General features: G+C 40.6%; 1 protein-coding gene across 6 annotated transcripts in view; it reads left to right on the forward strand.

Annotated features, from left to right (window-relative positions):
* Positions 1-27,120, forward strand: part of Ten-a (tenascin accessory) — a 1,550,399-nt gene that overhangs the window by 1,311,566 nt on the left and 211,713 nt on the right. For 5 of the 6 annotated variants that reach the window (XM_070084924.1, XM_070084928.1, XM_070084925.1 and 2 more), the window contains one exon: positions 1,902-1,928. The exons of the other annotated variant lie outside the window; for it this stretch is intronic. In XM_070084924.1, the coding sequence (XP_069941025.1) occupies positions 1,902-1,928 (27 nt within the window). The remainder of the gene's footprint in view (positions 1-1,901; positions 1,929-27,120) is intronic. 6 annotated transcript variants of the gene reach the window in all.

The raw sequence follows: 27,120 nt of genomic DNA on the forward strand, positions 1-27,120 counted from the left end.
CATGGGAGCTCTGTTATCCTCATTGAAGCTCTGAGATCCTCGTGGGAGCTCTGGGATCCTGAATAAAACTCTGAGTCTAGTTTCTGTCTTGGTTCCTAACTGATAATACCTGGGCTCTAACAGGCTATCCCAGCTAAATTTTAGAAGTTAATGACTAGAGACAGTAACGTGGCATACGAGGGATGGAGAACAAAAACACAGGACAAGATAATAATGACTTCTATTTGTCGTTCCTGTTAGAAATTAGAAATCTCTTGAGGTGAGTGAAGAGTTTTGAGGATAGTGAAACAGGTTAAGGTATGCAGGAGAGAGGAGATTATTTTCCAGTAAAAGTAGGCCTTAGGCAGGGATGTATGATGTCACCATGATTGTTTTGTATATTTATAGATGGGGGTTGTAAAAGAAGTGAATGCAAGAAATGTTAGTAACGCTTTTGAAGTCCTAGGCAAGCGTTAGATGGCATTTAGAATAGTGATGAAAATCAAAGTTTAACTCAGAAAGTTTTTGTGACAGAACGTTTTAGCTCCAATAGAAGTTTCTGTGGTGAATGTTAGAATTAGCTTCATTCTAAGGGTAGCGAGAATTTATTGTTCGAATATAATCAGCAGGAATTGCCATAAACCTCCATCTAAATGCCAAGTGTAAAATTTCGGACTCTGTTAGGTGGCTACTAATGAATTTCTAGAAAGAAAGCCATTACGCCATTTTTCTTCAGTTTCACCTTATTGCTCTCACTGTTAATACTCCCTTTCCCTTTCATCACCTTAATATTCTAATGCTTCTTATCTCTCTTCCTCTCGTTCCCCAGACATCTTTATCCCCCCCCTCTCACTCTTCCCTCTGACATCACACAACTTCTCCCTCATTCTTTCCTCATATCCCAACACTCCATGTGTTCTTCTCTTCTCCCAGACATCCCCTGTTACTTCTTATCTCTCTATTTTTCCCCCTAAACATCCCAGAACTCCTTAGTTTTCTCTCTCTTTTCTCATTCTTGAGTTATTCTATACATTACTTATTTTCTTCCCTTATCATGCAAAAGCTTTTTTCCTGGTCCCTCTTCCTCTCATTGCAGTGCCATTCTTATCGTATTTGTATACATCCACATTATTACCTTTTCTCCTGTCATCCACTCTTCATTATTCACAGGTGATAATCACAGCTTCACCTGGACATCCACTGCTATGTAGGTGTGTGTAGGTGGCGTGACAGGTAGTACACACACACACACACACACACACACACACACACACACGCGCGCGCGCATACACACACACGCACACGCATACACGCACTCTACAGTATACTATACATACATCTCTTTTTCCCACAACTTCCCCCAACCCACCCACTACCAGCCAAAGAGATTGGTGCAGGTGGGGGTGGGGGGTGTTTGTGTAGGTGGTGAGAAGAGGTTGGTGCAGGTTGGGGGGTGTAGGTGGTAAGAGGTGGTGCTACACATTAACATATCCACCTATCAAGGTGGATGCAGGTGAGGGGAGGGGGTTGTATGTGTTAACAGGTGGCGGTGCACACACACACACACACACACACACACACACACACACACACATCCCCTCCACTCGCTGCCATGTAGGTAGGTGCAGGTGGTGGGGAGGCGGGTGCAGGTGGTGGGGAGGAGTAGGAGGAGGAGAAGGAGTAAGTGAGACGGCGTGCCCGGGGAGACGAGGGTGGCCACGTTCTAAAGACCCTGTGTCCCCATGTCTGTCCTCTGTGGCGTCTTCCTGTCCGTGTGATGTACGCGTTCTGCATCTGTTGCGCTATCCGTACCGTACTGTACCGACCATGTACCGTACTGTACCGTCTATCTGCAACGCCCACCACCACCACCAACCAACCAACCAACCACTACCCACTGTCTGTATAATGCTATATTCTAGTCAGTTTTGGAGCTACTACTCTCCGCGGTAAGTATTCTAACGCCCCGGCCAGGCTTCGCTATATCCTTAGTTAATACAAAAAAAAAAGTTTTTTCATTATTATGGCATTAAGTAAATTCCTCTTAATGGCTCGCTCATTTTATTTTTCTGTTATGGGTTTTATATTACTGACAGGTTCTCCTCGCCTGTTGTTCATTTTATATATATATATATATATATATATATATAATGTATATATATATGTATATATATATATATATGTATATATGTATATATATATATATATATATATATATATATATATATATATATATATATATATATATATATATATATATATATATATATCTCATATTTTTATAGCTTTGTTATGTTCCTAGTTGTTCATGATTTGCTCTACCGGTTTGTTTTAATGGATGTAACGTTTGGTGAAAGCTATTTGTTCAATATTTTAAAAAAAATAATTGATATAATGATTTCATTCTATTTTTTTTTTTGTACCAAAAAAGAGTTATAATTTGAAGCTTCATCAAGTTTTATTAAGCTTCATCAAGTTGTATTAAGCTTCGTCAAGTTGTATTAAGCTTCGGCAAGTTGTATTAAGCTTCGGCAAGTTGTATGAAATCATTGAACTTTCACGTTTGGTTACACTATTTTAGTTCAGCAGCCATGTTTCTCACTGTGTCCAAATTCTAAGTTTTATATATATTTTTTAATTTTTTTTTATTTTAATCCAGTGACTTGACAGTGCTCACCCCTTAAAACAATCCTGGTTACTTCGTGCATGGAGCGTTGCTTCACATGACACCTACGGTAACATTAAGCATACAATCATTTATATTTATTTATGTTTTTTTTAATTTCACTTCTGCGATTACAAAATTCGACAGTGACCAAATTGAGAAATAGTAAAAAAAAAAAAGTTGATTTAAACACGCACTGAGGTGATATCCGCCAGAGATCATTATTTTGATTATATAAAAATAGATAAGAGATAGAAAAGAGCGTAATTCCTTCCATTCTCCTTTACTCCATTCTTCTGAAGGACTGCTCTGAGTGCTTCGTTTCTTCCCTGTGTTGTTGGTCTTGGGTGGAGGAGATGAACGAACGTCACAAGTTGTGGATCATAAACTGTGCTTGGAATGCTGAGTGCAGACAAATGTGGAACATGCAGACTCAGAACAGATCACGCCTTTATAAAGGCTTGCTCTGCTTAGTTGTATTATCCACATTGAACTGTGCGTTACAGCCGTCTCCTCTTCATTGTGTATGCATGCGTGTGTTGTAGTCACTGGTTGATCAACAATTGTTGCACATCATGGTGATTGATTCGTATTATGGCATCAAATGACTCTCTGGCGACGACTGCTAAGATTTGGTTGATCCTGAGGCTGCATCAGCTAAGTCTGGCGACTGCTGACATCCTTGGAAGCTTAATTAGGTTTCTTCATTTTCAGGCAAAGCTGTATTGAGCGAATCTTGTGTAGCTCCGTCTGATCACATTTTGCAGTGCACGTGTGGAAGGAAGGAATGATGGAGAACCTTTCAATTGCCAGCGCTGGTCTGGGAATTATTGACAAAGTTAGAATGACTCAACCCTCGATACAAGGCTTACTGCCGGCAGTAATAAACAAAAACGCAAGTGAGGAGCAAGATTTTATTGTAACGTTACGCTTTATGTAGAGTTTTATCAGTTAAATTGAATTGATAAGGCTCTATAAATAACGAAATGTTTTCACTATAAAACCCGTTGCTGTATTCATGTGCCTCTTCTTCCTTCACGAGTAAACACTGTACCACTTATCTTTTCTTTCCGACGGTTTTGAACTTCTTGGCTTTATGTAGAGTTTTATCTAGAATCGAAATGTTTCTATAAAACCCGTTGCTGTATACATGTGCCTCTTCTTCCTTTAACAACACTGTAAAAACCAAAGGATTAAATCTACTTTACTTTGTTGTACATACGACGGTTTACGCTATTATTGAATGGCATCTTATCAGTCCTAGATGGAAAGTACATTACCAAAAAAAATGGAACAGCGTTATAATCAGAATTAATGACATTAACGTTGTTTAAATACCTGAGATGGACTCAGTGGCAGAATTATTTGAGGTTGTGTTTGGAAATTGTGTTGGTTCAGTACGTGATCCACTGCGTAAAGGAAAAGAAAAAAAAAAATAGACGACATTTCGGCCATTAAGGAGTACTGTCGTCACGACTGAAAGATAAAAACCAGAGGATGTTGCCAGAAATAATGTTAGTGTTCATAGGTTGAGATCAGATTACCACTCAGCATAGGCGTTGTCTGGATGAAAGGGAAGGAGAAATTGCCCTTATCTGGATCAGGCCTATGCTAAGAAAAAATAACACACATTAATAGCTTACCGAGCAACCAGAGCGACGCACATTGAGTGTCTTTAATGTTACACTATACCACATGAAACTGAATGATATCCTGCGTCTGAAGCTACTAACTGTGAAAGATTATTACAATAAAGTTATATGTTATACCTGTTTGAATTCAGGGGGGTGTTTTTGTGGACATCCTGTGTGTGTGTGTGTGTGTGTGTGTGTGTGTGTGTGTGTGTGTGTGTGTATATATATATATATATATATATATATATATATATATATATATATATATATATATATATATATATATATATAAAGCGTACCTATCACCCACTCGTCTCTGTCTATTCCAGTCTTACTCTTATCCTCCTTTCTTCCCTCGACTACTCTGACATACATTTGAATGTGTGTGTGTGAGATGCATCCCCTCCCCGGGGATGCATCCATTGATTAATTAAGACAAGCGGGTTAGGGATAGTGGGAGGGAGGGAGGGAGAGGGGGTAGTAGTAGTAGTAGTAGTCGTTAAGGGGGGAAGGGGTAACTTTGCTGAAGGACCATCAACACAACATTCAAGTTCTGGCCGATGGGAGCGTCTCGCCAAGTTGGTAATGACTTGACACACCATAATTAAGGAGTTAGCGAGGAAAAGAAATATTTGCTCTCGAGTGCTTTTGTGTGCCTTGGGGCGTCCTTGTGGGCGTGGAGAGAGAGAGAGAGAGAGAGAGAGAGAGAGAGAGAGAGAACAATGACTGGGAATAAACGAATTGCGATTAAAAAAAAAAGGCAGTTAAAATACCCATCTTTGAATCATGATGGAAGAAAACTAAGAAATCGGGCATCGGAAAAAAATGGTAGAATCAGGGGAGAAAAAAGAAATTCGGAAAGAAGCAGCAGAATGAGAAACAAAACAGCATCTAGTAACTGAGGAAAATGATCCCACTATTGATGGCAAGAGTAAAGTAGCGCAATGAGATGATTGATGGGAAGGACTACACAGCGTACGAATAATGTGTTATGTCTGGAGAATATAACTAATATAGCTACTGCAGGATTATAATGGGGAAGAAAATGGGATGTGTGAATGTCTTTGGCGGAGATTCATTTCTTCGGTGGATCTGAGTGGAAATTAACTCGAAACTAAGTCTTGAGGCGTGAAGGTGAGGAGAGAGAGGGAGGAGGAGGAGCGGAATGTGAGGGGGAAGAGGGGAAAGGAGGGAGGCAGGAGGAGAGACAGAATTGGTGAGAGAGAAAGTTGCGAAAGACTTTAAAAAAGAGGGTACAAAGAAAGGCTGGATAAGTGACGAAGTGGTGAGAAGGAAGGGGAAAGGGAGAGGATAAGAGGTGAGGATGAGGGGGAAGCGGAAAGGGTGGGATTAGGAGAAGGAGAGAACGGGAAGGGTAGAGCTAAAAAAAAAAGGTGTAACGGAAAGTGGTATTACACACCCGTCACACTTTTGTATCATCGTTTGCAGATGACACTAAAATAAGCATGAAAGTCACTACGGTAGAGGACACTGAAAAATTACAGGAAGACATAAACAGAGTTTTCCAGTGGGCAGTGGAGAACAGCATGACGTTCACTGGTGATAAGTTCCAGCTGCTTAGGTATGGAAAGAATGAAGAACTTAAAAGGAACACTGTATACAAAGCTCAAGATATGAGAGATATGGGAGGAAGTGCAAAATAAACCCAGTGAGCAGCAGGGGTGCGGTGGGCACAAGAAGGGAACACTGTATCAATATCCGGGGTCCCAGACTATTCAATATCTTACCCAAAGATACCAGAAATACGGCTGGAACAAGTGTAGAAGCCTTCAAGGGGAAACTGGACAAGTATCTTCACCAGGTGCCAGATCAATCAGGCTGTGATGAATATGTGGGGCAGCGGACCTCTAGCAGAAACAGCCTGTTTGACCAGGCAAGCACCAGACGAGCCTGGCCCATGGCCGGGCTTCGAGAGTAGTGAAACTCTCGAAACTCTTCAAAGGTGTATCAAATGTATATCACACTTGTCTCTCAATAATTCCATCAGAGTGTGTATAACTTGTTGACGTAAAAATGACCCATAAAAAGCCCCACTAGTCACACATATGTAAGACTGATCCTTGAGTATGCCATTCCAGCGTTTAACTCCCACCTAGCAAAACGAGAGCCAGAGAGAGAGAGAGAGAGAGAGAGAGAGAGAGAGAGAGAGAGAGAGAGAGAGAGAGAGAGAGAGAGGCAGGATCGTCACAGGCTGGTAAAACTGAGCTACATAAATCTGTGAAAAAAACTGAAGGAATGTGACCTCATGTCTCTGGAAGAGCATAGATTAAGTGCAGTCATGTTCACGTTGTAAAATACGCTTAATTAAGACAGATAAGGCGGAGAAGGTCGAACCATTCAGCGAAAGATATACTTTGAAGATTCAAACGAGTCAAAGAGGCGTTAGGGCAATGGAGAAGTGTAGTGAACTAAGGAAGGGTACACATGTAGTGAGACAAGCTGCAGAATGAACTTTCATTCGAACAGCTTTACGCTATGTATAGAGCTCTACCACGATTTAATAAAAATCTTTACAGAGCGAATCGTTGTCCCAGTAAAAGCTTTAAATTATGCATCTTACTTGAAGCGTGATTATAGTATACAAGATACTTAGAGGAAGAGATTTGAGTGGATAGAAATAAGATGTCCTGGAACATAAGACTGAAATATGATATCCTGGAACATAAGACTGAAATATGATATCCTGGAACATAAGACTGAAATATGATATTCTGGAACATAAGACTGAAATATGATATCCTGGAACTTAAGACTGAAATGTGATATCCTGGAACATAAGACTGAAATATGATATCCTGGAACTTAAGACTGAAATGTGATATCCTGGAACATAAGACTGAAATATGATATCTTGGAACATAAGACTGAATTATGATATCCTGGAACATAAAACTGAAATATGATATCCTGGAACAGAGATATATGGCAGAAACAATACGAAATAGTTTTACAATCTCTGAGTAGTCGGGAAGTGGAATGATCTGTATATGAAACTGACGAGAAGGAATGATAGGACTTAACAGTCCGGATAACAGCAAGAAGTTTGAGAGGCGGGGTCACAGACCAAAATTCAACCCTCCGCAGACGGAAATCCGTTATCTGTGGCCCTGGATCACATAGTTTCTAGGAGCACTGGACATGATAAGAGTGAGAAGTCGGAGTTCATTAGTCATCTGTTTATCTGTGTTGCTTGAGAGTTTTATTGTATAATCAAGTACAGATGTGATCCCCATGGGATTCATATTCGGATGAAGATTAATGTGGTGTGTGTGTGTGTGTGTGTGTGTGTGTGTGTGTGTGTGTGTGTCTGTGTGTGTGTGTGTCTGTGTACGCCTTCATAAACAATACACTCCCGCTTGTGAATCTCTTAAGTCAAGACAAACTTCAACTCATGTATGCCACAAGAGATGCATAATGATTTGCACAAGTCAATAATTTCATCTCTTATGCATTTACTCATGCACCTTGATCCAATTTGCTCTCTCTTTCTCAATTATTCCTGCATTGACAGTTGGCGGGAGGGAAGGAGAGGGAGTTACGTACCAGTCACTTGGGTGCGGGTCACATCACACTGTTGGGGTCATGAAGAAATTGGCTCCAGTCCCGTTATGAGTGCTGTTGATTTTTCGATCTTTAAGAGATTTAGACTGCGTTTGTGATGTCACCTTCGGGCCATTCTCATGCAGGTCATGGAAGAGCTGTGCCACATTCATTTGCTTGTATGAAGTGGCGGACCAGGATATGCGGGTTTATTGCTTTCCCATTAATATAATAATCCTCCCAGTTACGTGTGGTTTTGTTTAAGCAAATATGCTCTGAGATATGTAGACACGGGTTACCACCGTGGCTCCTCCTGGAATGAGTTGAGAGACAAAGACGGCGTTTTCTCCCCATGACGTACGCTGTTGCATCATTGTAGGGGAGACCAGGAATGAGAGATAGGAGGATATGTTAACATCACTCACGAAATCGTAATGACATGATTGCAAACAAATCATACCACGGGTGGGATTTGAACCCGCGGTCAGAGAGTCTCAAAATTCCAGACCGTCGCGTTAGCACTGGACCAGCTAGCTTCAATAAATATACCTAGAAATATACCTAGTTGGATGAATCTTATTGAAGCTTCCTGGCCCAGTGGCTAACGCGACGGTCTGGAGTTTTGAGACTCTGTGACCGCGGGTTCAAACTCCACCCGTGGTATGGCTTGATATGTTAACATGTTTTCAATATGGTCTGGAGACTGTTATTTCCTTAGGATCTGACACCATCTTGCAGTATCTAGGATCCCTCAGAGCATGCGTGATGATTGCTCTTTGGAATCCTAATGTTCTCTAATCTTTTTCTGATTTCTTTCCATTTGTGTTTCTTGTACGAGTTAATGTATGAGTTTTTTTTTTTCCTGAATGGTGAATCAGCGTCGCTCTCGGCGATATTGAGAATTTGTTGGGCTGCTGGCCATAATTCATACTAAAATTAAAATTGAACATTAAAATGGTATAAAATACCGACAGGTTGTTAGGTAAGACACATATGCAACAGTTAGGTATCTTTATTATGAAACGTTTCGCCTACACAGTAGGCTTCTTCAGTCAAGTACAGAAAAGTTGATAGAAGCAGAAGATACTTGAAGACGATGTAATCAGTCCATCACCCTTAAAGTTTTGAGGTGGTCAGTCCCTCAGTCTGGAGAAGAGCATTGTTCCATAGTATGAACAATGCTCTTCTCCAGACTGAGGGACTGACCACCTCAAAACTTTAAGGGTGATGGACTGATTACATCGTCTTCAAGTATCTTCTGCTTCTATCAACTTTTCTGTACTTGACTGAAGAAGCCTACTGTGTAGGCGAAACGTTTCATAATAAAGATACCTAACTGTTGCATATGTGTCTTACCTAACAAAATTAAAATTGTTACCCACTCAGAGCTAACGCACAGTTTGGAGGGTAAAATAAAGACGATATTTCTGAATGCCTTAGGTCGTTGTCAAGTCCAAGGACTATTTTCCAGACTTGATGATGGTCCACGACTAGCCCAGATGTCTATTGCATTGTGAATTGTTGCAGCTCGTAGTGTGACTTTTATTCCTCTTAAAATAAGATCCTTGTATAAATGTACCTAGTAGAATGTTCTTTTAAAAATCCCTGAATTTGTGACGTTATTCTCTGAAAAAAAAAAAATGTACTTGCTAAGTTTTTACCTATTCTGACGACTGATATAATAATTTTTTATGCTTAATTCATGCTTATTTCTTAAACTGAACACACTTGTTTAATTTGTGTGCAAATTGGACAGAAAAAAAATACCTTGAATATTGTTGTAAACGCTAATCTCCATTTCGTAAATATTTTAAAATTATATAATAGAGGAAGATAAAAATAATGGAGAAAAAGGCAGCTTTTTTATGCAGTGTCGTTCATTTGCATCCGGCAAAAGATGCATCAAATTCGTACTGTTTTGTCTAAAGTTTTACTGTGATTTTTGTCAATTTTATTGATGTGTGGAATAGCAAATTTTATTGATTTGTGGAATAGCAAATTTTATTGATGTGTGGAATAGCAAATTTTATTGATGTGTGGAATAGCAAATTTTATTGATGTGTGGAATAGCAAATTTTATTGATGTGTGGAATAGCAAGCTATATTGACACGAGGAATTGCAAGCTGCATTGATGTGAAGAATGGCAAGCTTCATTGATGTAAGGTATTGCAAGCTACATTGATGTGAGGAATTTCGAAGCTACATTGATGTGAGTAATTTCAAGCTACATTAATGTGAAGAATTGCATGCTTCATTGATGTAAGGTATTGCAAGCTACAGTGATGTGAAGAATTGCAAGCTACATCGATGTGAGGGATTGCAAGCTTGCAATCCCTCACATTGATGTAGAGAATTGCAAGCTACATTGGTGTAAAAAATTGCAAGCTATATTGATAAAAGTATTTGTCAACTGTGTTGAGGAATTAGACTTTATCTCTCAACACACAAGTGAGAAAGCGGGATAAATATTTTTTCCGCCTTGAGTTAATCCGCTGTTGACTTATAAATCGACGGATTAAAATGTTTTGTAGTTAAAAAATTGAAGAGCATTTCTTCAAGTTTATAAGCCCTTTCTAGTTCAGTCTCTTGCTGCCCTTTACCCTTTCACCATCCACTGCCCCGCTGATATCCGTAACCTATTACTCATCCATCTCCCTTCTGCCACCTGATGCCCTCGCTTCCTTCCTGCCCTGCAGCGCTGTATAGTCCTTGTGGCTTAGCGCTTCTTTTTGATTATAATAATAATAATTCTTCAAGTTTATAATAGCTGCTCTTTATTAAACTAACACATGAGGTTATAGTTTGAAGAGAGAACTAACACATTATACATGTGTGTATATATATTTTTATTATTGACACACTGGCTGATTCCCACCAAGGCAGGGTGGCCCGAAAAAGAAAAACTTTCACTATCATTCACTCCATCACTGTCTTGCCAGAAGGGTGCTTTACACTACAGTTTTTCAAACTGCAACATTAACACCCCGCCATATACATATATAAATTATATATATATATATATATATATATATATATATATATATATATATATATATATATATATATATATATATATATATATATAGGACGGGAGTGGCATCAAATAGATTTTTTCCTTTAATTCTAATTTATTACGCTGTTCGGTTCAGTATTTTTTTTTTTCATTCAGTTCGTTGGCTCCAGTTCGGTCTCTTGTTACATCCCCTCCTGTTTGAAACCCACCTCTAGTCCCAGATTCCTCTTTTGGCCTTCCAAAATATTTATCTTTGTTCCCCTCAGTTCCTGGCATACCGAAGATAGCGGCACTCGCCTTAGACGCGGTACCAGACCTTGTAAATTTATTATGAATGTCAGAGTGTGGGTCTGAGGACTCGAGGGGTCTTTGGAATTTATTGCGAGCGAAGAGTCTGGAATGAGAGATTAGATTGTGTGCGTCTTGCAGTCTGCAGTAGCATGGAACCAGTCTGGAATTGGGAATGAGGGTGTCCTCCTTGCAGTTGCAGTAGCTGGGAGGAGTACATGAAAACTTTCTGGAATAAGGGATTAGTTTCTCAGCTTTCCAGCATCAGAGACGATGGAATTTAGAAATAGTCTTTAATATGGAATGAGTATGTCCGAAGCATCTCGGAGGGAACGTTTGGGTAAATCAGGAATGAGAAATGGCTTCAGCGTTGTCGTAGATACTTCCTCGAAGATAAACGGAGGTACTCTGGATAGAGGACTGTGTGCACAAGGAGGGTGGGAGAGACAGATTTTATGAACCTGAGTGTTGTTGTGCAGCTTTTATTAATTAGTAAATTGGTAGTGAGAGACGAGAGACTGTAAGAACGTTACTGGGAGTGAGAAACGAGAGACTGTAAAAACGTTACTGGGAGTGAGAAACGAGAGACTGTAAGAACGTTACTGGGAGTGAGAAACGAGAGACTGTAAAAACGTTACTGGGAGTGAGAAACGAGAGACTGTAAAAACGTTACTGGGAGTGAGAAACGAGAGACTGTAAGAACGTTACTGGGAGTGAGAAACGAGAGACTGTAAGAACGTTACTGGGAGTGAGAAACGAGAGACTGTAAGAACGTTACTGGGAGTGAGAAACGAGAGACTGTAAGAACGTTACTGGGAGTGAGAAACGAGAGACTGTAAAAACGTTACTGGGAGTGAGAAACGAGAGACTGTAAGAACGTTACTGGGAGTGAGAAACGAGAGACTGTAAAAACGTTACTGGGAGTGAGAAACGAGAGACTGTAAAAACGTTACTGGGAGTGAGAAACGAGAGACTGTAAAAACGTTACTGGGAGTGAGAAACGAGAGACTGTAAAAACGTTACTGGGAGTGAGAAACGAGAGACTGTAAAAACGTTACTGGGAGTGAGAAACGAGAGACTGTAAGAACGTTACTGGGAGTGAGAAACGAGAGACTGTAAAAACGTTACTGGGAGTGAGAAACGAGAGACTGTAAGAACGTTACTGGGAGTGAGAAACGAGAGACTGTAAAAACGTTACTGGGAGTGAGAAACGAGAGACTGTAAGAACGTTACTGGAAGTGAGAACCGAGAGACTGTAATACGTTACTGGGAGTGAGAAACGAGAGACTGTAGGAACGTTACTGGGAGTGAGAAACGAGAGACTGTAAGAACGTTACTGGGAGTGAGAAACGAGAGACTGTAAGAAAGTTACTGGGAGTGAGAAACGAGAGACTGTAAGAATGTTACTGGGAGTGAGAAACGAGAGAGTTGAAGAACGTTACTGGGAGTGAGAAACGAGAGACTGTAATACGTTACTGGGAGTGAGAAACGAGAGACTGTAAGAACGTTACTGGGAGTGAGAAACGAGGGACTGTAAGAACGTTACTGGGAGTGAGAAACGAGAGACTGTAAGAACGTTACTGGGAGTGAGAAACGAGAGACTGTAAGAACGTTACTGGGAGTGAGAAACGAGAGACTGTAAGAACGTTACTGGGAGTGAGAAACGAGAGACTGTAAGAACGTTACTGGGAGTGAGAAACGAGAGACTTGAAGAACGTTACTGGGAGTGAGAAACGAGAGACTAAGATCGTTACTGGGAGTGAGAAACGAGAGACTGTAAGAACGTTACTGGGAGTGAGAAACGAGAGACTGTAAGAACGTTACTGGGAGTGAGAAACGAGAGACTGTAAGAACGTCACTGGGAGTGAGAAACGAGAGACTGTAAGAACGTTACTGGGAGTGAGAAAGGAGAGACTGTAAGAACGTTACTGGGAGTGAGAAACGAGAGACTGTAAGAACGTTACTGGGAGTGAGAAACGAGAGACTGTAAGAACGTTACTGGGAGTGAAAAACGAGAGACTGTAAGAACGTTACTGGGAGTGAGAAACGAGAGACTGTAAGAACGTTACTGGGAGTGAGAAACGAGAGACTTGAACGTTACTGGGAGTGAGAAACGAGAGGCTGTAAGAACGTTACTGGGAGTGAGAAACGAGAGACTGTAAGAACGTTACTGGGAGTGAGAAACGAGAGACTGTAAGAACGTTACTGGGAGTGAGAAACGAGAGACTGTAAGAACGTTACTGGGAGTGAGAAACGAGAGACTTGAACGTTACTGGGAGTGAGAAACGAGAGACTGTAAGAACGTTACTGGGAGTGAGAAACGAGAGACTGTAAGAACGTTACTGGGAGTGAGAAACGAGAGACTGTAAGAACGTTACTGGGAGTGAAAAACGAGAGACTGTAAGAACGTTACTGGGAGTGAGAAACGAGAGACTAAGAACGTTACTGGGAGTGAGAAACGAGAGACTTGAACGTTACTGGGAGTGAGAAACGAGAGACTGTAAGAACGTTACTGGGAGTGAGAAACGAGAGACTGTAAGAACGTTACTGGGAGTGAGAAACGAGAGACTGTAAGAACGTTACTGGGAGTGAGAAAGGAGAGACTGTAAGAACGTTACTGGGAGTGAGAAACGAGAGACTGTAAGAACGTTACTGGGAGTGAGAAACGAGAGACTGTAAGAACGTTACTGGGAGTGAGAAACGAGAGACTGTAAGAACGTTACTGGGAGTGAGAAACGAGAGACTGTAAGAACGTTACTGGGAGTGAGAAACGAGAGACTGTAAGAACGTTACTGGGAGTGAGAAACGAGAGACTGTAAGAACGTTACTGGGAGTGAGAAACGAGAGACTGTAAGAACGTTACTGGGAGTGAGAAACGAGAGACTGTAGGAACGTTACTGGGAGTGGGAAACGAGAGACTGTAAGAACGTTACTGGGAGTGAGAAACGAGAGACTGTAAGAAAGTTACTGGGAGTGAGAAACGAGAGACTGTAAGAATGTTACTGGGAGTGAGAAACGAGAGAGTTGAAGAACGTTACTGGGAGTGAGAAACGAGAGACTGTAATACGTTACTGGGAGTGAGAAACGAGAGACTGTAAGAACGTTACTGGGAGTGAGAAACGAGGGACTGTAAGAACGTTACTGGGAGTGAGAAACGAGAGACTGTAAGAACGTTACTGGGAGTGAGAAACGAGAGACTGTAAGAACGTTACTGGGAGTGAGAAACGAGAGACTGTAAGAACGTTACTGGGAGTGAGAAACGAGAGACTGTAAGAACGTTACTGGGAGTGAGAAACGAGAGACTTGAAGAACGTTACTGGGAGTGAGAAACGAGAGACTAAGATCGTTACGGGGAGTGAGAAACGAGAGACTGTAAGAACGTTACTGGGAGTGAGAAACGAGAGACTGTAAGAACGTTACTGGGAGTGAGAAACGAGAGACTGTAAGAACGTCACTGGGAGTGAGAAACGAGAGACTGTAAGAACGTTACTGGGAGTGAGAAAGGAGAGACTGTAAGAACGTTACTGGGAGTGAGAAACGAGAGACTGTAAGAACGTTACTGGGAGTGAGAAACGAGAGACTGTAAGAACGTTACTGGGAGTGAAAAACGAGAGACTGTAAGAACGTTACTGGGAGTGAGAAACGAGAGACTGTAAGAACGTTACTGGGAGTGAGAAACGAGAGACTTGAACGTTACTGGGAGTGAGAAACGAGAGGCTGTAAGAACGTTACTGGGAGTGAGAAACGAGAGACTGTAAGAACGTTACTGGGAGTGAAAAACGAGAGACTGTAAGAACGTTACTGGGAGTGAGAAACGAGAGACTGTAAGAACGTTACTGGGAGTGAGAAACGAGAGACTTGAACGTTACTGGGAGTGAGAAACGAGAGACTGTAAGAACGTTACTGGGAGTGAGAAACGAGAGACTGTAAGAACGTTACTGGGAGTGAGAAACGAGAGACTGTAAGAACGTTACTGGGAGTGAAAAACGAGAGACTGTAAGAACGTTACTGGGAGTGAGAAACGAGAGACTGTAAGAACGTTACTGGGAGTGAGAAACGAGAGACTTGAACGTTACTGGGAGTGAGAAACGAGAGACTGTAAGAACGTTACTGGGAGTGAGAAACGAGAGACTGTAAGAACGTTACTGGGAGTGAGAAACGAGAGACTGTAAGAACGTTACTGGGAGTGAGAAACGAGAGACTGTAAGAACGTTACTGGGAGTGAGAAACGAGAGACTGTAAGAACGTTACTGGGAGTGAGAAACGAGAGACTGTAAGAACGTTACTGGGAGTGAGAAACGAGAGACTGTAAGAACGTTACTGGGAGTGAGAAACGAGAGACTGTAAGGACGTTACTGGGAGTGAGAAACGAGAGACTGTAAGAACGTTACTGGGAGTGAGAAACGAGAGACTGTAAGAACGTTACTGGGAGTGAGAAACGAGAGACTGTAAGAACGTTACTGGGAGTGAGAAACGAGAGACTGTAAGAACGTTACTGGGAGTGAGAAACGAGAGACTGTAAGAACGTTACTGGGAGTGAAAAACGAGAGACTGTAAGAACGTTACTGGGAGTGAGAAACGAGAGACTGTAAGAACGTTACTGGGAGTGAGAGACGAGAGACTGTAAGAACGTTACTGGGAGTGAGAAACGAGAGACTGTAAGAACGTTACTGGGAGTGAGAAACGAGAGACTGTAAGAACGTTACTGGGAGTGAGAAACGAGAGACTGTAAGAACGTTACTGGGAGTGAAAAACGAGAGACTGTAAGAACGTTACTGGGAGTGAGAAACGAGAGACTGTAAGAACGTTACTGGGAGAGAGAAACGAGAGACTTGAACGTTACTGGGAGTGAGAAACGAGAGACTGTAAGAACGTTACTGGGAGTGAGAAACGAGAGACTGTAAGAACGTTACTGGGAGTGAGAAACGAGAGACTGTAAGAACGTTACTGGGAGTGAGAAACGAGAGACTGTAAGAACGTTACTGGGAGTGAGAAACGAGAGACTGTAAGAACGTTACTGGGAGTGAGAAACGAGAGACTGTAAGAACGTTACTGGGAGTGAGAAACGAGAGACTGTAAGAACGTTACTGGGAGTGAGAAACGAGAGACTGTAAGAACGTTACTGGGAGTGAGAAACGAGAGACTGTAAGAACGTTACTGGGAGTGAGAAACGAGAGACTGTAGGAACGTTACTGGGAGTGAGAAACGAGAGACTGTAAGAACGTTACTGGGAGTGAGAAACGAGAGACTGTAAGAAAGTTACTGGGAGTGAGAAACGAGAGACTGTAAGAATGTTACTGGGAGTGAGAAACGAGAGAGTTGAAGAACGTTACTGGGAGTGAGAAACGAGAGACTGTAATACGTTACTGGGAGTGAGAAACGAGAGACTGTAAGAACGTTACTGGGAGTGAGAAACGAGGGACTGTAAGAACGTTACTGGGAGTGAGAAACGAGAGACTGTAAGAACGTTACTGGGAGTGAGAAACGAGAGACTGTAAGAACGTTACTGGGAGTGAGAAACGAGAGACTGTAAGAACGTTACTGGGAGTGAGAAACGAGAGACTGTAAGAACGTTACTGGGAGTGAGAAACGAGAGACTTGAAGAACGTTACTGGGAGTGAGAAACGAGAGACTAAGATCGTTACGGGGAGTGAGAAACGAGAGACTGTAAGAACGTTACTGGGAGTGAGAAACGAGAGACTGTAAGAACGTTACTGGGAGTGAGAAACGAGAGACTGTAAGAACGTCACTGGGAGTGAGAAACGAGAGACTGTAAGAACGTTACTGGGAGTGAGAAAGGAGAGACTGTAAGAACGTTACTGGGAGTGAGAAACGAGAGACTGTAAGAACGTTACTGGGAGTGAGAAACGAGAGACTGTAAGAACGTTACTGGGAGTGAAAAACGAGAGACTGTAAGAACGTTACTGGGAGTGAGAAACGAGAGACTGTAAGAACGTTACTGGGAGTGAGAAACGAGAGACTTGAACGTTACTGGGAGTGAGAAACGAGAGGCTGTAACAACGTTACTGGGAGTGAGAAACGAGAGACTGTAAGAACGTTACTGGGAGTGAAAAACGAGAGACTGTAAGAACGTTACTGGGAGTGAGAAACGAGAGACTGTAAGAACGTTACTGGGAGTGAGAAACGAGAGACTTGAACGTTACTGGGAGTGAGAAACGAGAGACTGTAAGAACGTTACTGGGAGTGAGAAACGAGAGACTGTAAGAACGTTACTGGGAGTGAGAAACGAGAGACTGTAAGAACGTTACTGGGAGTGAAAAACGAGAGACTGTAAGAACGTTACTGGGAGTGAGAAACGAGAGACTGTAAGAACGTTACTGGGAGTGAGAAACGAGAGACTTGAACGTTACTGGGAGTGAGAAACGAGAGACTGTAAGAACGTTACTGGGAGTGAGAAACGAGAGACTGTAAGAACGTTACTGGGAGTGAGAAACGAGAGACTGTAAGAACGTTACTGGGAGTGAGAAACGAGAGACTGTAAGAACGTTACTGGGAGTGAGAAACGAGAGACTGTAAGAACGTTACTGGGAGTGAGAAACGAGAGACTGTAAGAACGTTACTGGGAGTGAGAAACGAGAGACTGTAAGGACGTTACTGGGAGTGAGAAACGAGAGACTGTAAGAACGTTACTGGGAGTGAGAAACGAGAGACTGTAAGAACGTTACTGGGAGTGAGAAACGAGAGACTGTAAGAACGTTACTGGGAGTGAGAAACGAGAGACTGTAAGAACGTTACTGGGAGTGAGAAACGAGAGACTGTAAGAACGTTACTGGGAGTGAAAAACGAGAGACTGTAAGAACGTTACTGGGAGTGAGAAACGAGAGACTGTAAGAACGTTACTGGGAGTGAGAGACGAGAGACTGTAAGAACGTTACTGGGAGTGAGAAACGAGAGACTGTAAGAACGTTACTGGGAGTGAGAAACGAGAGACTGTAAGAACGTTACTGGGAGTGAGAAACGAGAGACTGTAAGAACGTTACTGGGAGTGAGAAACGAGAGACTGTAAGAACGTTACTGGGAGTGAGAAACGAGAGACTGTAAGAACGTTACTGGGAGTGAGAAACGAGAGACTGTAAGAACGTTACTGGGAGTGAGAAACGAGAGACTGTAAGAACGTTACTGGGAGTGAGAAACGAGAGACTGTAAGAACGTTACTGGGAGTGAGAAACGAGAGACTGTAAGAACGTTACTGGGAGTGAGAAACGAGAGACTGTAAGAACGTTACTGGGAGTGAGAAACGAGAGACTGTAAGAACGTTACTGGGAGTGAGAAACGAGAGACTGTAAGAACGTTACTGGGAGTGAGAAACGAGAGACTGTAAGAACGTTACTGGGAGTGAGAAACGAGAGACTGTAAGAACGTTACTGGGAGTGAGAAACGAGAGACTGTAAGAACGTTACTGGGAGTGAGAAACGAGAGACTGTAAGAACGTTACTGGGAGTGAGAAACGAGAGACTGTAAGAACGTTACTGGGAGTGAGAAACGAGAGACTGTAAGAACGTTACTGGGAGTGAGAAACGAGAGACTGTAAGAACGTTACTGGGAGTGAGAAACGAGAGACTGTAAGAACGTTACTGGGAGTGAGAAACGAGAGACTGTAAGAACGTTACTGGGAGTGAGAAACGAGAGACTGTAAGAACGTTACTGGGAGTGAGAAACGAGAGACTGTAAGAACGTTACTGGGAGTGAGAAACGAGAGACTGTAAGAACGTTACTGGGAGTGAGAAACGAGAGACTGTAAGAACGTTACTGGGAGTGAGAAACGAGAGACTTGAACGTTACTGGGAGTGAGAAACGAGAGACTGTAAGAACGTTACTGGGAGTGAGAAACGAGAGACTGTAAGAACGTTACTGGGAGTGAGAAACGAGAGACTGTAAGAACGTTACTGGGAGTGAGAAACGAGAGACTGTAAGAACGTTACTGGGAGTGAGAAACGAGAGACTGTAAGAACGTTACTGGGAGTGAGAAACGAGAGACTTGAACGTTACTGGGAGTGAGAAACGAGAGACTGTAAGAACGTTACTGGGAGTGAGAAACGAGAGACTTGAACGTTACTGGGAGTGAGAAACGAGAGACTGTAAGAACGTTACTGGGAGTGAGAAACGAGAGACTGTAAGAACGTACTGTAAATTAACATCAGTTTTAATCTTTCTTACTCTTTTAAACTGTATTTTAAGGAAAGAAAATTGAGCATAATCTTAATATTTTCACGTTTTATGAGGATTTATAATATGGAATGTTGGAGTGTGAATCCTTTAAAATGGAATGATGGAGTTTGAATTATTCTACCTGGAATGATGGAGTGTGAATCCTTTTACCTGGAATGATGGAGTGTGAATCCTTTTACCTGGAATGATGGAGTGTGAATCCTTGTACCTGGAATGATGGAGTGTGAATCCTTTAATATGGAATGATGGAGTGTGAATTATTCTACCTGGAATGATGGAGAGTGAATCCTTCAACCTGGAATGATGGAGTGTGAATCCTTCTACCTGGAATGATGGAGTGTGAATCCTTTTACCTGGAATGATGGAGTGTGAATCCTTGTACCTGGAATGATGGAGTGTGAATCCTTTAAAATGGAAAGATGGAGTGTGAATTATTCTACCTGGAATGATGGAGAGTGAATCCTTCAACCTGGAATGATGGAGTGTGAATCCTTCTACCTGGAATGATGGAGTGTGAATTCTTTTACCAGGAATGATGGAGTGTGAATCCTTGTACCTGGAATGATGGAGTGTGAATCCTTTTAAATGGAATGATGGAGTGTGAATTATTCTACCTGGAATGATGGAGTGTGAATCCTTTTACCTGGAATGATGGAGTGTGAATCCGTCTACCTGGAATGATGGAGAGTGAATCCTTTAAAATGGAATGATGGAGTGTGAATTATTCTACCTGGAATGATGGAGAGTGAATCCTTCAACCTGGAATGATGGAGTGTGAATCCTTCTACCTGGAATGATGGAGAATGAATCCTTCAACATGGAATGATGGAGTGTGAATCCTTTAACATGGAATGATGGAGTGTGAATCCTTCAACCTTGAATGGAGTGTGAATCCTTCAACCTGGAATGATGGGGTTTGAACCCTTCAACCTGGAATGATGAAGTGTGACTCCTTCAACTTGGAATAATGGAGTGTGAATCCTTCAACCTTTAATGATGGAATTTCATATTTCAAACAGCAGCCTGTGGATGTGTCCGCCTTCCAACTGAAATCACAGTGTTTCATAAGAAAGCTAAACCCGTGTGGTTCTAGCTCTCAGGATGCTGGTGGTTGCCTCTCCGGCTGAAGATTTTCTGGAATGAAGATGAGAAGATGAAGGTCTGAAAGATTCAGTGAATGTTACGAGACCAGCGCATGATGCAAACAGGTGGCAGACCCAGTGTACTTGTTGGGTCCCTGGTGTTTGTAGCATGGTGGTCAAGTTAGCTTGGTTCCCAGGAGCCGGGCTAAATGTCCCTGGTTCGATTTCCGGCTGGTCGCAGTATTGCATTTACGCACACACACACACACACACACACGCATATATATATATATATATATATATATATATATATATATATATATATATATATACACGTATAACAATTCGCAAACAGGCGAAATTATTTCTTGGGTCTAGCTCCATGGTAAAATACTGTGGACTCTGATACAGAGTTTGCAGGTCCGAGTCCTGCTGTGGAAGTAGAGACAATGTTTATATATATATATATATATATATATATATAATATGTAAAACTGGTCAATTAGCAAGAATTCATTTAAAATTAAGACCTTTCTAAAATTTTCTCTTATACGTTTAAAGATATACTTTTTTCATTAATGTTGATATAAAAAATTATAATTTTGCACCAAAAGGAACTTAGAAAACTTACCTAACCTTATTATAACAAGAACAATTCATTTTAGCCTAACCCAATTAAATATATTTTAGATTTGTTTACAATAATTTAATACTAAACAAACAAAGTGAAATATATTTTTTTCGTTAGGTTCAGAATGATTTTGGCGAAATTATTGCATACACAAATTTTCACTTGTCCTATATGGCAAGATGAGCGTTGTTAGGTAAGACACATATGCAACAGTTAGGTATCTTTATTATGAAACGTTTCGCCTACACAGTAGGCTTCTTCAGTCAAGTACAGAAAAGTTGATAGAAGCAGAAGATACTTGAAGACGATGTAATCAGTCCATCACCCTTCAAGTATCTTCTGCTTCTATCAACTTTTCTGTACTTGACTGAAGAAGCCTACTGTGTAGGCGAAACGTTTCATAATAAAGATACCTAACTGTTGCATATGTGTCTTACCTAACAACCTGTCGGTATTTTATACCATTTTAATGTTCAAGATGAGCGTTGCTATTTAAGCCAAGATCGCAAGTTCTGCCTATTCGGCACGACATATATATATATATATATATATATATATATATATATATATATATATATATATATATATATATATATATATATATATATATTATCTCTCTTTATATATATATATATATATATATATATATATATATATATATATATATATATATATATATATATAATGTCGTGGCGAATAGGCAGAACTTGCGATCTTGGCTTAAATAGCAAGGCTCATCTTGCCATATAGGACAAGTGAAAATTTGTGTATGCAATAATTTCGCCAAAATCATTCTGAACCTATCGAAAAAAATATATTTCACTGTGTTTGTTTAGTATTAAATTATTGTAAAATAATCTAAAATATATTTAGTTGGGTTAAGCTAAAATAAATTGTTCTTGTTATAATAAGTTAGGTAAGTTTTCTAAGATTCTTTTGGAGCAAAATTAAAAATTTTTACATTAACATTAATGAAAAAAACATATCTTTAAACGTATAAGAGAAAAAGATCTCTGGCTGAAGGAGACTCGAACCTACGAACCTTAGGACAAGGTACGCAGTGCTTTACCAATCTACCCACACTGGACAATACCTTGGCGTGTAGCTTGCGCTACACGTTTGATCCAAGGCAGCCAGCTTTCAGGGAGAAGGCTTACAGCTTTTCATCTCATCCCCTGCATGCATCAGCCTTACTAGAGATTTGAACAATGCAAGGAATTAGCGAGAGCAGGCGAAATATACACAAACATATATATATATATATATATATATATATATATATATATATATATATATATATATATATGATGCAAAACAACATGGGGGGAATAGAATGATAGCTCTAGGCCTTTCATGTTGTAATCAACACATCATCAGGAGCTTGCAAAGTTGCAGAAAAATGGAGGATGTCCGAGCTAATACGATCCAAGAGTATGTATTCACTGAAGTGAGGGAGGGAGAGAGAGAAGTGAACTGGAAATGCCCCCAGGCATACTAGTGCCCATCGCCAGAAGGGTGAATATTATAGCATTAGAAAAATCTCACAAGCATTGATATTGTGATAGAAGCCTAAACGAAAGTAACGTGGCAATAATAAAAATTCCGTCATATTCCGCTATAAGTAATTTTACATACATAATTATATTGTCAGTGATATAGAAGTCACTGGCAATTATGGAGTAACCTTCCTTCGGCGAGTCCATTTAAAGGGACGAGAAAACTGGATCATTTAAAGGGGAGACTTCAAAAGTTATACAAAGAAAAATGGGGCTCGTTGAAATAAACTCGTTTAAAGAGAGAGACATCTGTAATTACAAGGAAGACGGCCTCAGTTATTCATCCCACATGATTCTGAGGCAAACTCTGGTTCAGGCTTCAGAAACTGCAGAGAAAATAGGCCCAAATTCCTAGGTGTGACACTACATTTAAGATGATCTAACGCATTCGTATAAGAGCCCAATTTTTGACTGTGTACTGTTGCCTCAACTAAAAATTCATCTAATTTGAACAACCCATCACTTATATTATATAATGAATGCTTATCATGCTTAATAATTTCCGATTCTACAATATTACTTTCAAGCCAAATGAAACAAGGGAAGATGACTCTTGTTTCCTGCCAGTTTCCTGGGTTATTACAAACTCTAATATGGTTGAAAATCGCGTTCGACTCCTGTGCTATACATATTGAATAACGGTGTTGTGAAATTCTCACTTTAAATGGCTTTCCCGTCTGTCCCAAATAGGAGAGGCTGCAACCGTTGCAACCAATTCTGCATCCACTACCAGCACGCTGTTTGAGTGAATTCTTTATTAGGATGCTCCTAACAGTCTGGGAATTTTTAAATACTGCTTGTATGTAAAATCTTTTAAGGGCATTCGGCAGGATAGATAAATTCTCGTTGTATGGGAGGACCAGCACATTCTTGGTCTGAGGGGTTATCCTAGGTTCTGTTCTATCATAAGTTTTCTTAGCTGCCAGCAAGGCAGATTCCACAAACACTTTAAGATACCGCAGTTTCATGCCACTGTCAAATATTTTCCTAATTTCTTCATCCAAGAACTCCGGACTGCGTACTCTATTGGCTCTCAGAAACATAGTAAGAAATACACTCTTTTTAACTCTCATCTCATGGATGGAATAGTAATGAATGTATGAGCACACATTGGTGGCATTCCTATATACTGCAAACTTAAACTTTCCATCAACCCGGTGTATCAACACATCTAAGAATGGAAGTTTACAGTCCGCCTCTTTCTCCAAGGTTAATTTAATAGACGGGACTAGAGCGTAAAGTCTTGGTAGAAATGTATCAAGGGCCATATCGTTTGGCTAAAGACACAGATGCCATTCACATATCTGAACCATTTATCTCTGCATGGCAGGATATCTTTCAACAGTCTAGCCTAGAAAAATTTCATATACAGATTGATCAATAAGGGGGACAACGGATTACTCATACCTATTTCCTCTTTTTGAGCATAGTATTTTCCCTCAAACTCAAACTTGCAATCAACTACACACAGCTTCATCAGTTCAGTAATGATATTTTTATCAAAAGGCAAAGAGAACTCATCTAATTCTTCTTCTTAATAAGATAACAAGTCAGGAACAGGGACTCTTGTGAACAACGCAGTGACATCAAAACTTGCTAGTGTTAAATCATTCGACATGCTAATATTTTGCAAATTGTCGATGAGATCAACATTGTTTTTTGAGTGGGCTTCAGAAATGTTTACCAACCATTTTGACAAGGCATATGATGCCGATCCTACAGAGCTAATAATAGGTATCGCTGGAAAACCGAGTTTGTGGGTTTTAATCAAACCGTGCATGTAAGGGAGTGTCTCAAATCTCGCCGATAACTTTTAATTAATTCCTCATTACCTTTCAATAGGGTTCTAAGTTGCTTATTAAACTTACTATTAACCTGGTCCAATGATTTCTTATTAAGGGACACGTAAGTATCCCTGTCTTCTAATAATCTGTTCATTTTTTCCGCTATAATTTACCTTGTCCATAATATGACTGACGACGAGATCAAAATAGAAGGTTACAATATAAAATGCTTAGATAGGAACAGAAAAGGTGGTGGAGTATGTGCCTACATAAGAAATGACTTAGCTTACAACCCAAGACCTGATTTAAATAACAATAAACTGGAGATTTTATAGTTTGAAGTGCTGCTTCCCAAGACTAAACCCATCTTAGTAGGAACTAGTTACCGCCCACCCACCCAGGATGAGTTCTTAGAAGACTTTTCCAGAGTCTTGTCCGGACTTGAAAACAATTGCGAGACAGTAATACTGGGAGACTTCAATATCTGTTTTCAGTAGCAAAATAACGGGCTATGCAAAAGGTATAAGCAAATTCTAGGTTTAAATAGTTACACTCAACTAATTAATACACCAACCCGGATCACACAGTTCTCAGCCACCCTAATTGACCACATACTCTGTAACCGCGTCATTACCACAGGTCTTAGTGATTATTTCATCATTTACTGCACCAGGAAAATCACTAGGGATAGGATAGGCCTACACAGGACAATAAAAATGAGGTCAACTAGAAACTACAGTAAATAAACACTGGTAAATAGGCTACACAATTGTGACTGGACAGTGTAAACAAGTTGCACGGACGTAAATGATGCCTGGGGAAAATTCAAAACAATGTTCGCTGCCATCCTTGATAATATTGCACCAGTTAAAGAGGTTAGGATTAAACGAAGAACTGAACCCTGGATGACTACTGAGATATTAGATAATATGAAATTCAGAGACCAGTTGCTAGAAAGATTTAAAACAGACAGGATATTGCAGCACTAAATGAATTCCAAAGGGTGAGGAACAGAGTGCAGAGACTTATAATGGAGCAAAGGCAAAGCACTATTGCTCAAAAATTGAAGAGTATAAGCATAACCCCAGAAAGCTCTGGCAACAACTAAAACAGTTGGGGTATAGCCATGAACCAGTAGATAGATCTAACATAGTACTCACTATCGATAACGAGGTATGCCACGAAATAATTAAGTGGCAAATTGTTTTAATTCCTACTACACATCTGTCGCATCGACACTAGTAAGTAAACTACCAACTGCATCAAATACCTTTAACACAGACTCATATAAGTTTCAAACATACTATACCAATAAAGGGGTAACCCCAAACAGTTGTCAACTAGTAAGTGTATCTCATGACTTTATTCAAAAAGAACTAAGCAGATTAAACCCAACTAAGAGCACCGGCTCTGATAACATCTCGTCTAAGTTCCTAAAAGATGGTGCCTCTGAATTGTCAATCCCTATTGCTCACGTAATAAATTTGTCCATCACCACTAATACCGTACCGGAGGGGTTCAAGGAGGCCAGAGTTACTCTTCTCTACAAGAAAAAATAGTTGGTCTGATGTAAGCAAATATAGGCCTGTTAGTATACTCACTGTAATATCCAGAATTCTAGAGAGGACGATGTACTGTCAAGTAGTTAAGTATCTTAATGACAACAACATTCTCCATAGTTATCAATCAGGCTTTAGAAGATCTTACTCAACCGACACCTTCCTAATTAATCTGATGGATTACATGAGAACTGAAATGTCGATGGGGAACCTCATAGGTATGGTAACCTTAGACCTGCAAAAGGCCTTCGATACTGTCAGCCACAATATATTATGTAAGAAACTTCGAGCTATCGGTATAGGTTCTGTAGACTGGTTTAAGTCCTAACTTAGCAACAGGAGACAAATTGTCAAAATCAACAAAACGGAATCAGAACTCCTGCCGATAGCATGTGCAGTTCCCCAAGGTAGTATTCTGGGTCCCTTATTATTCCTGTGCTATATTAACGACATGCCTATCAGTGTCAAGTGCAAACTCCTACTGTATGCAGATGACAGTGCTCTGTTAGTGTAAGGTAAAGACCCACAAGATATAGCTAATGTATTAACACTGGAACTAGAGCCCTGCAGCAAATGGTTAGTAGACAACAAACTATCATTACACCTCGGGAAAACTGAAGCCATTCTCTTTGGCACGAAACATAAACTGAGAAGGGTAAATAATTTTAATGTCCAGTGTAATGGGGAACCCATCACTTCAGTTTCCTCAGTAAGATATCTGGGAATCCCCTTTGACCCATGCATGTCAGGAGAATTGATAGGGAACAGTGTAGGAAAGAAAGCGAATACCAGACTGAAATTCCTTTATAGAGAAGCACTGTGTCTACCTACTGAGGTTCGCAGGACCCTATATCTAGCCCTTATACAATGTCATATGGACTACGCTTGCCTTTCATAGTACTCTGCCTTGACAAAAGAAAAACGAAAGATAGACTGCAAATCACTCAGAACAAAATGGTAAGATTCATCCTGGACCTGGGCCAAAGAGAACATGTAGGCCAGGATGAATTACAACAATTGGATATGCTGAATTCTGAAGACAGAGTAAAACAACTGAAGCTAAATCATGTTTGTAAAATTGCTCACAAACAGTGTCCAGAATATCTTGCTGCCAATTTTGTCAAGGTTGGGAACCAAAGCAATCATAGTACTAGGGGGAGAGAGCACAACTTTGTAG

The sequence above is a fragment of the Cherax quadricarinatus genome, chromosome 14 (assembly GCF_038502225.1).
Source record: "Cherax quadricarinatus isolate ZL_2023a chromosome 14, ASM3850222v1, whole genome shotgun sequence".
Taxonomy (NCBI): domain Eukaryota; kingdom Metazoa; phylum Arthropoda; class Malacostraca; order Decapoda; family Parastacidae; genus Cherax; species Cherax quadricarinatus.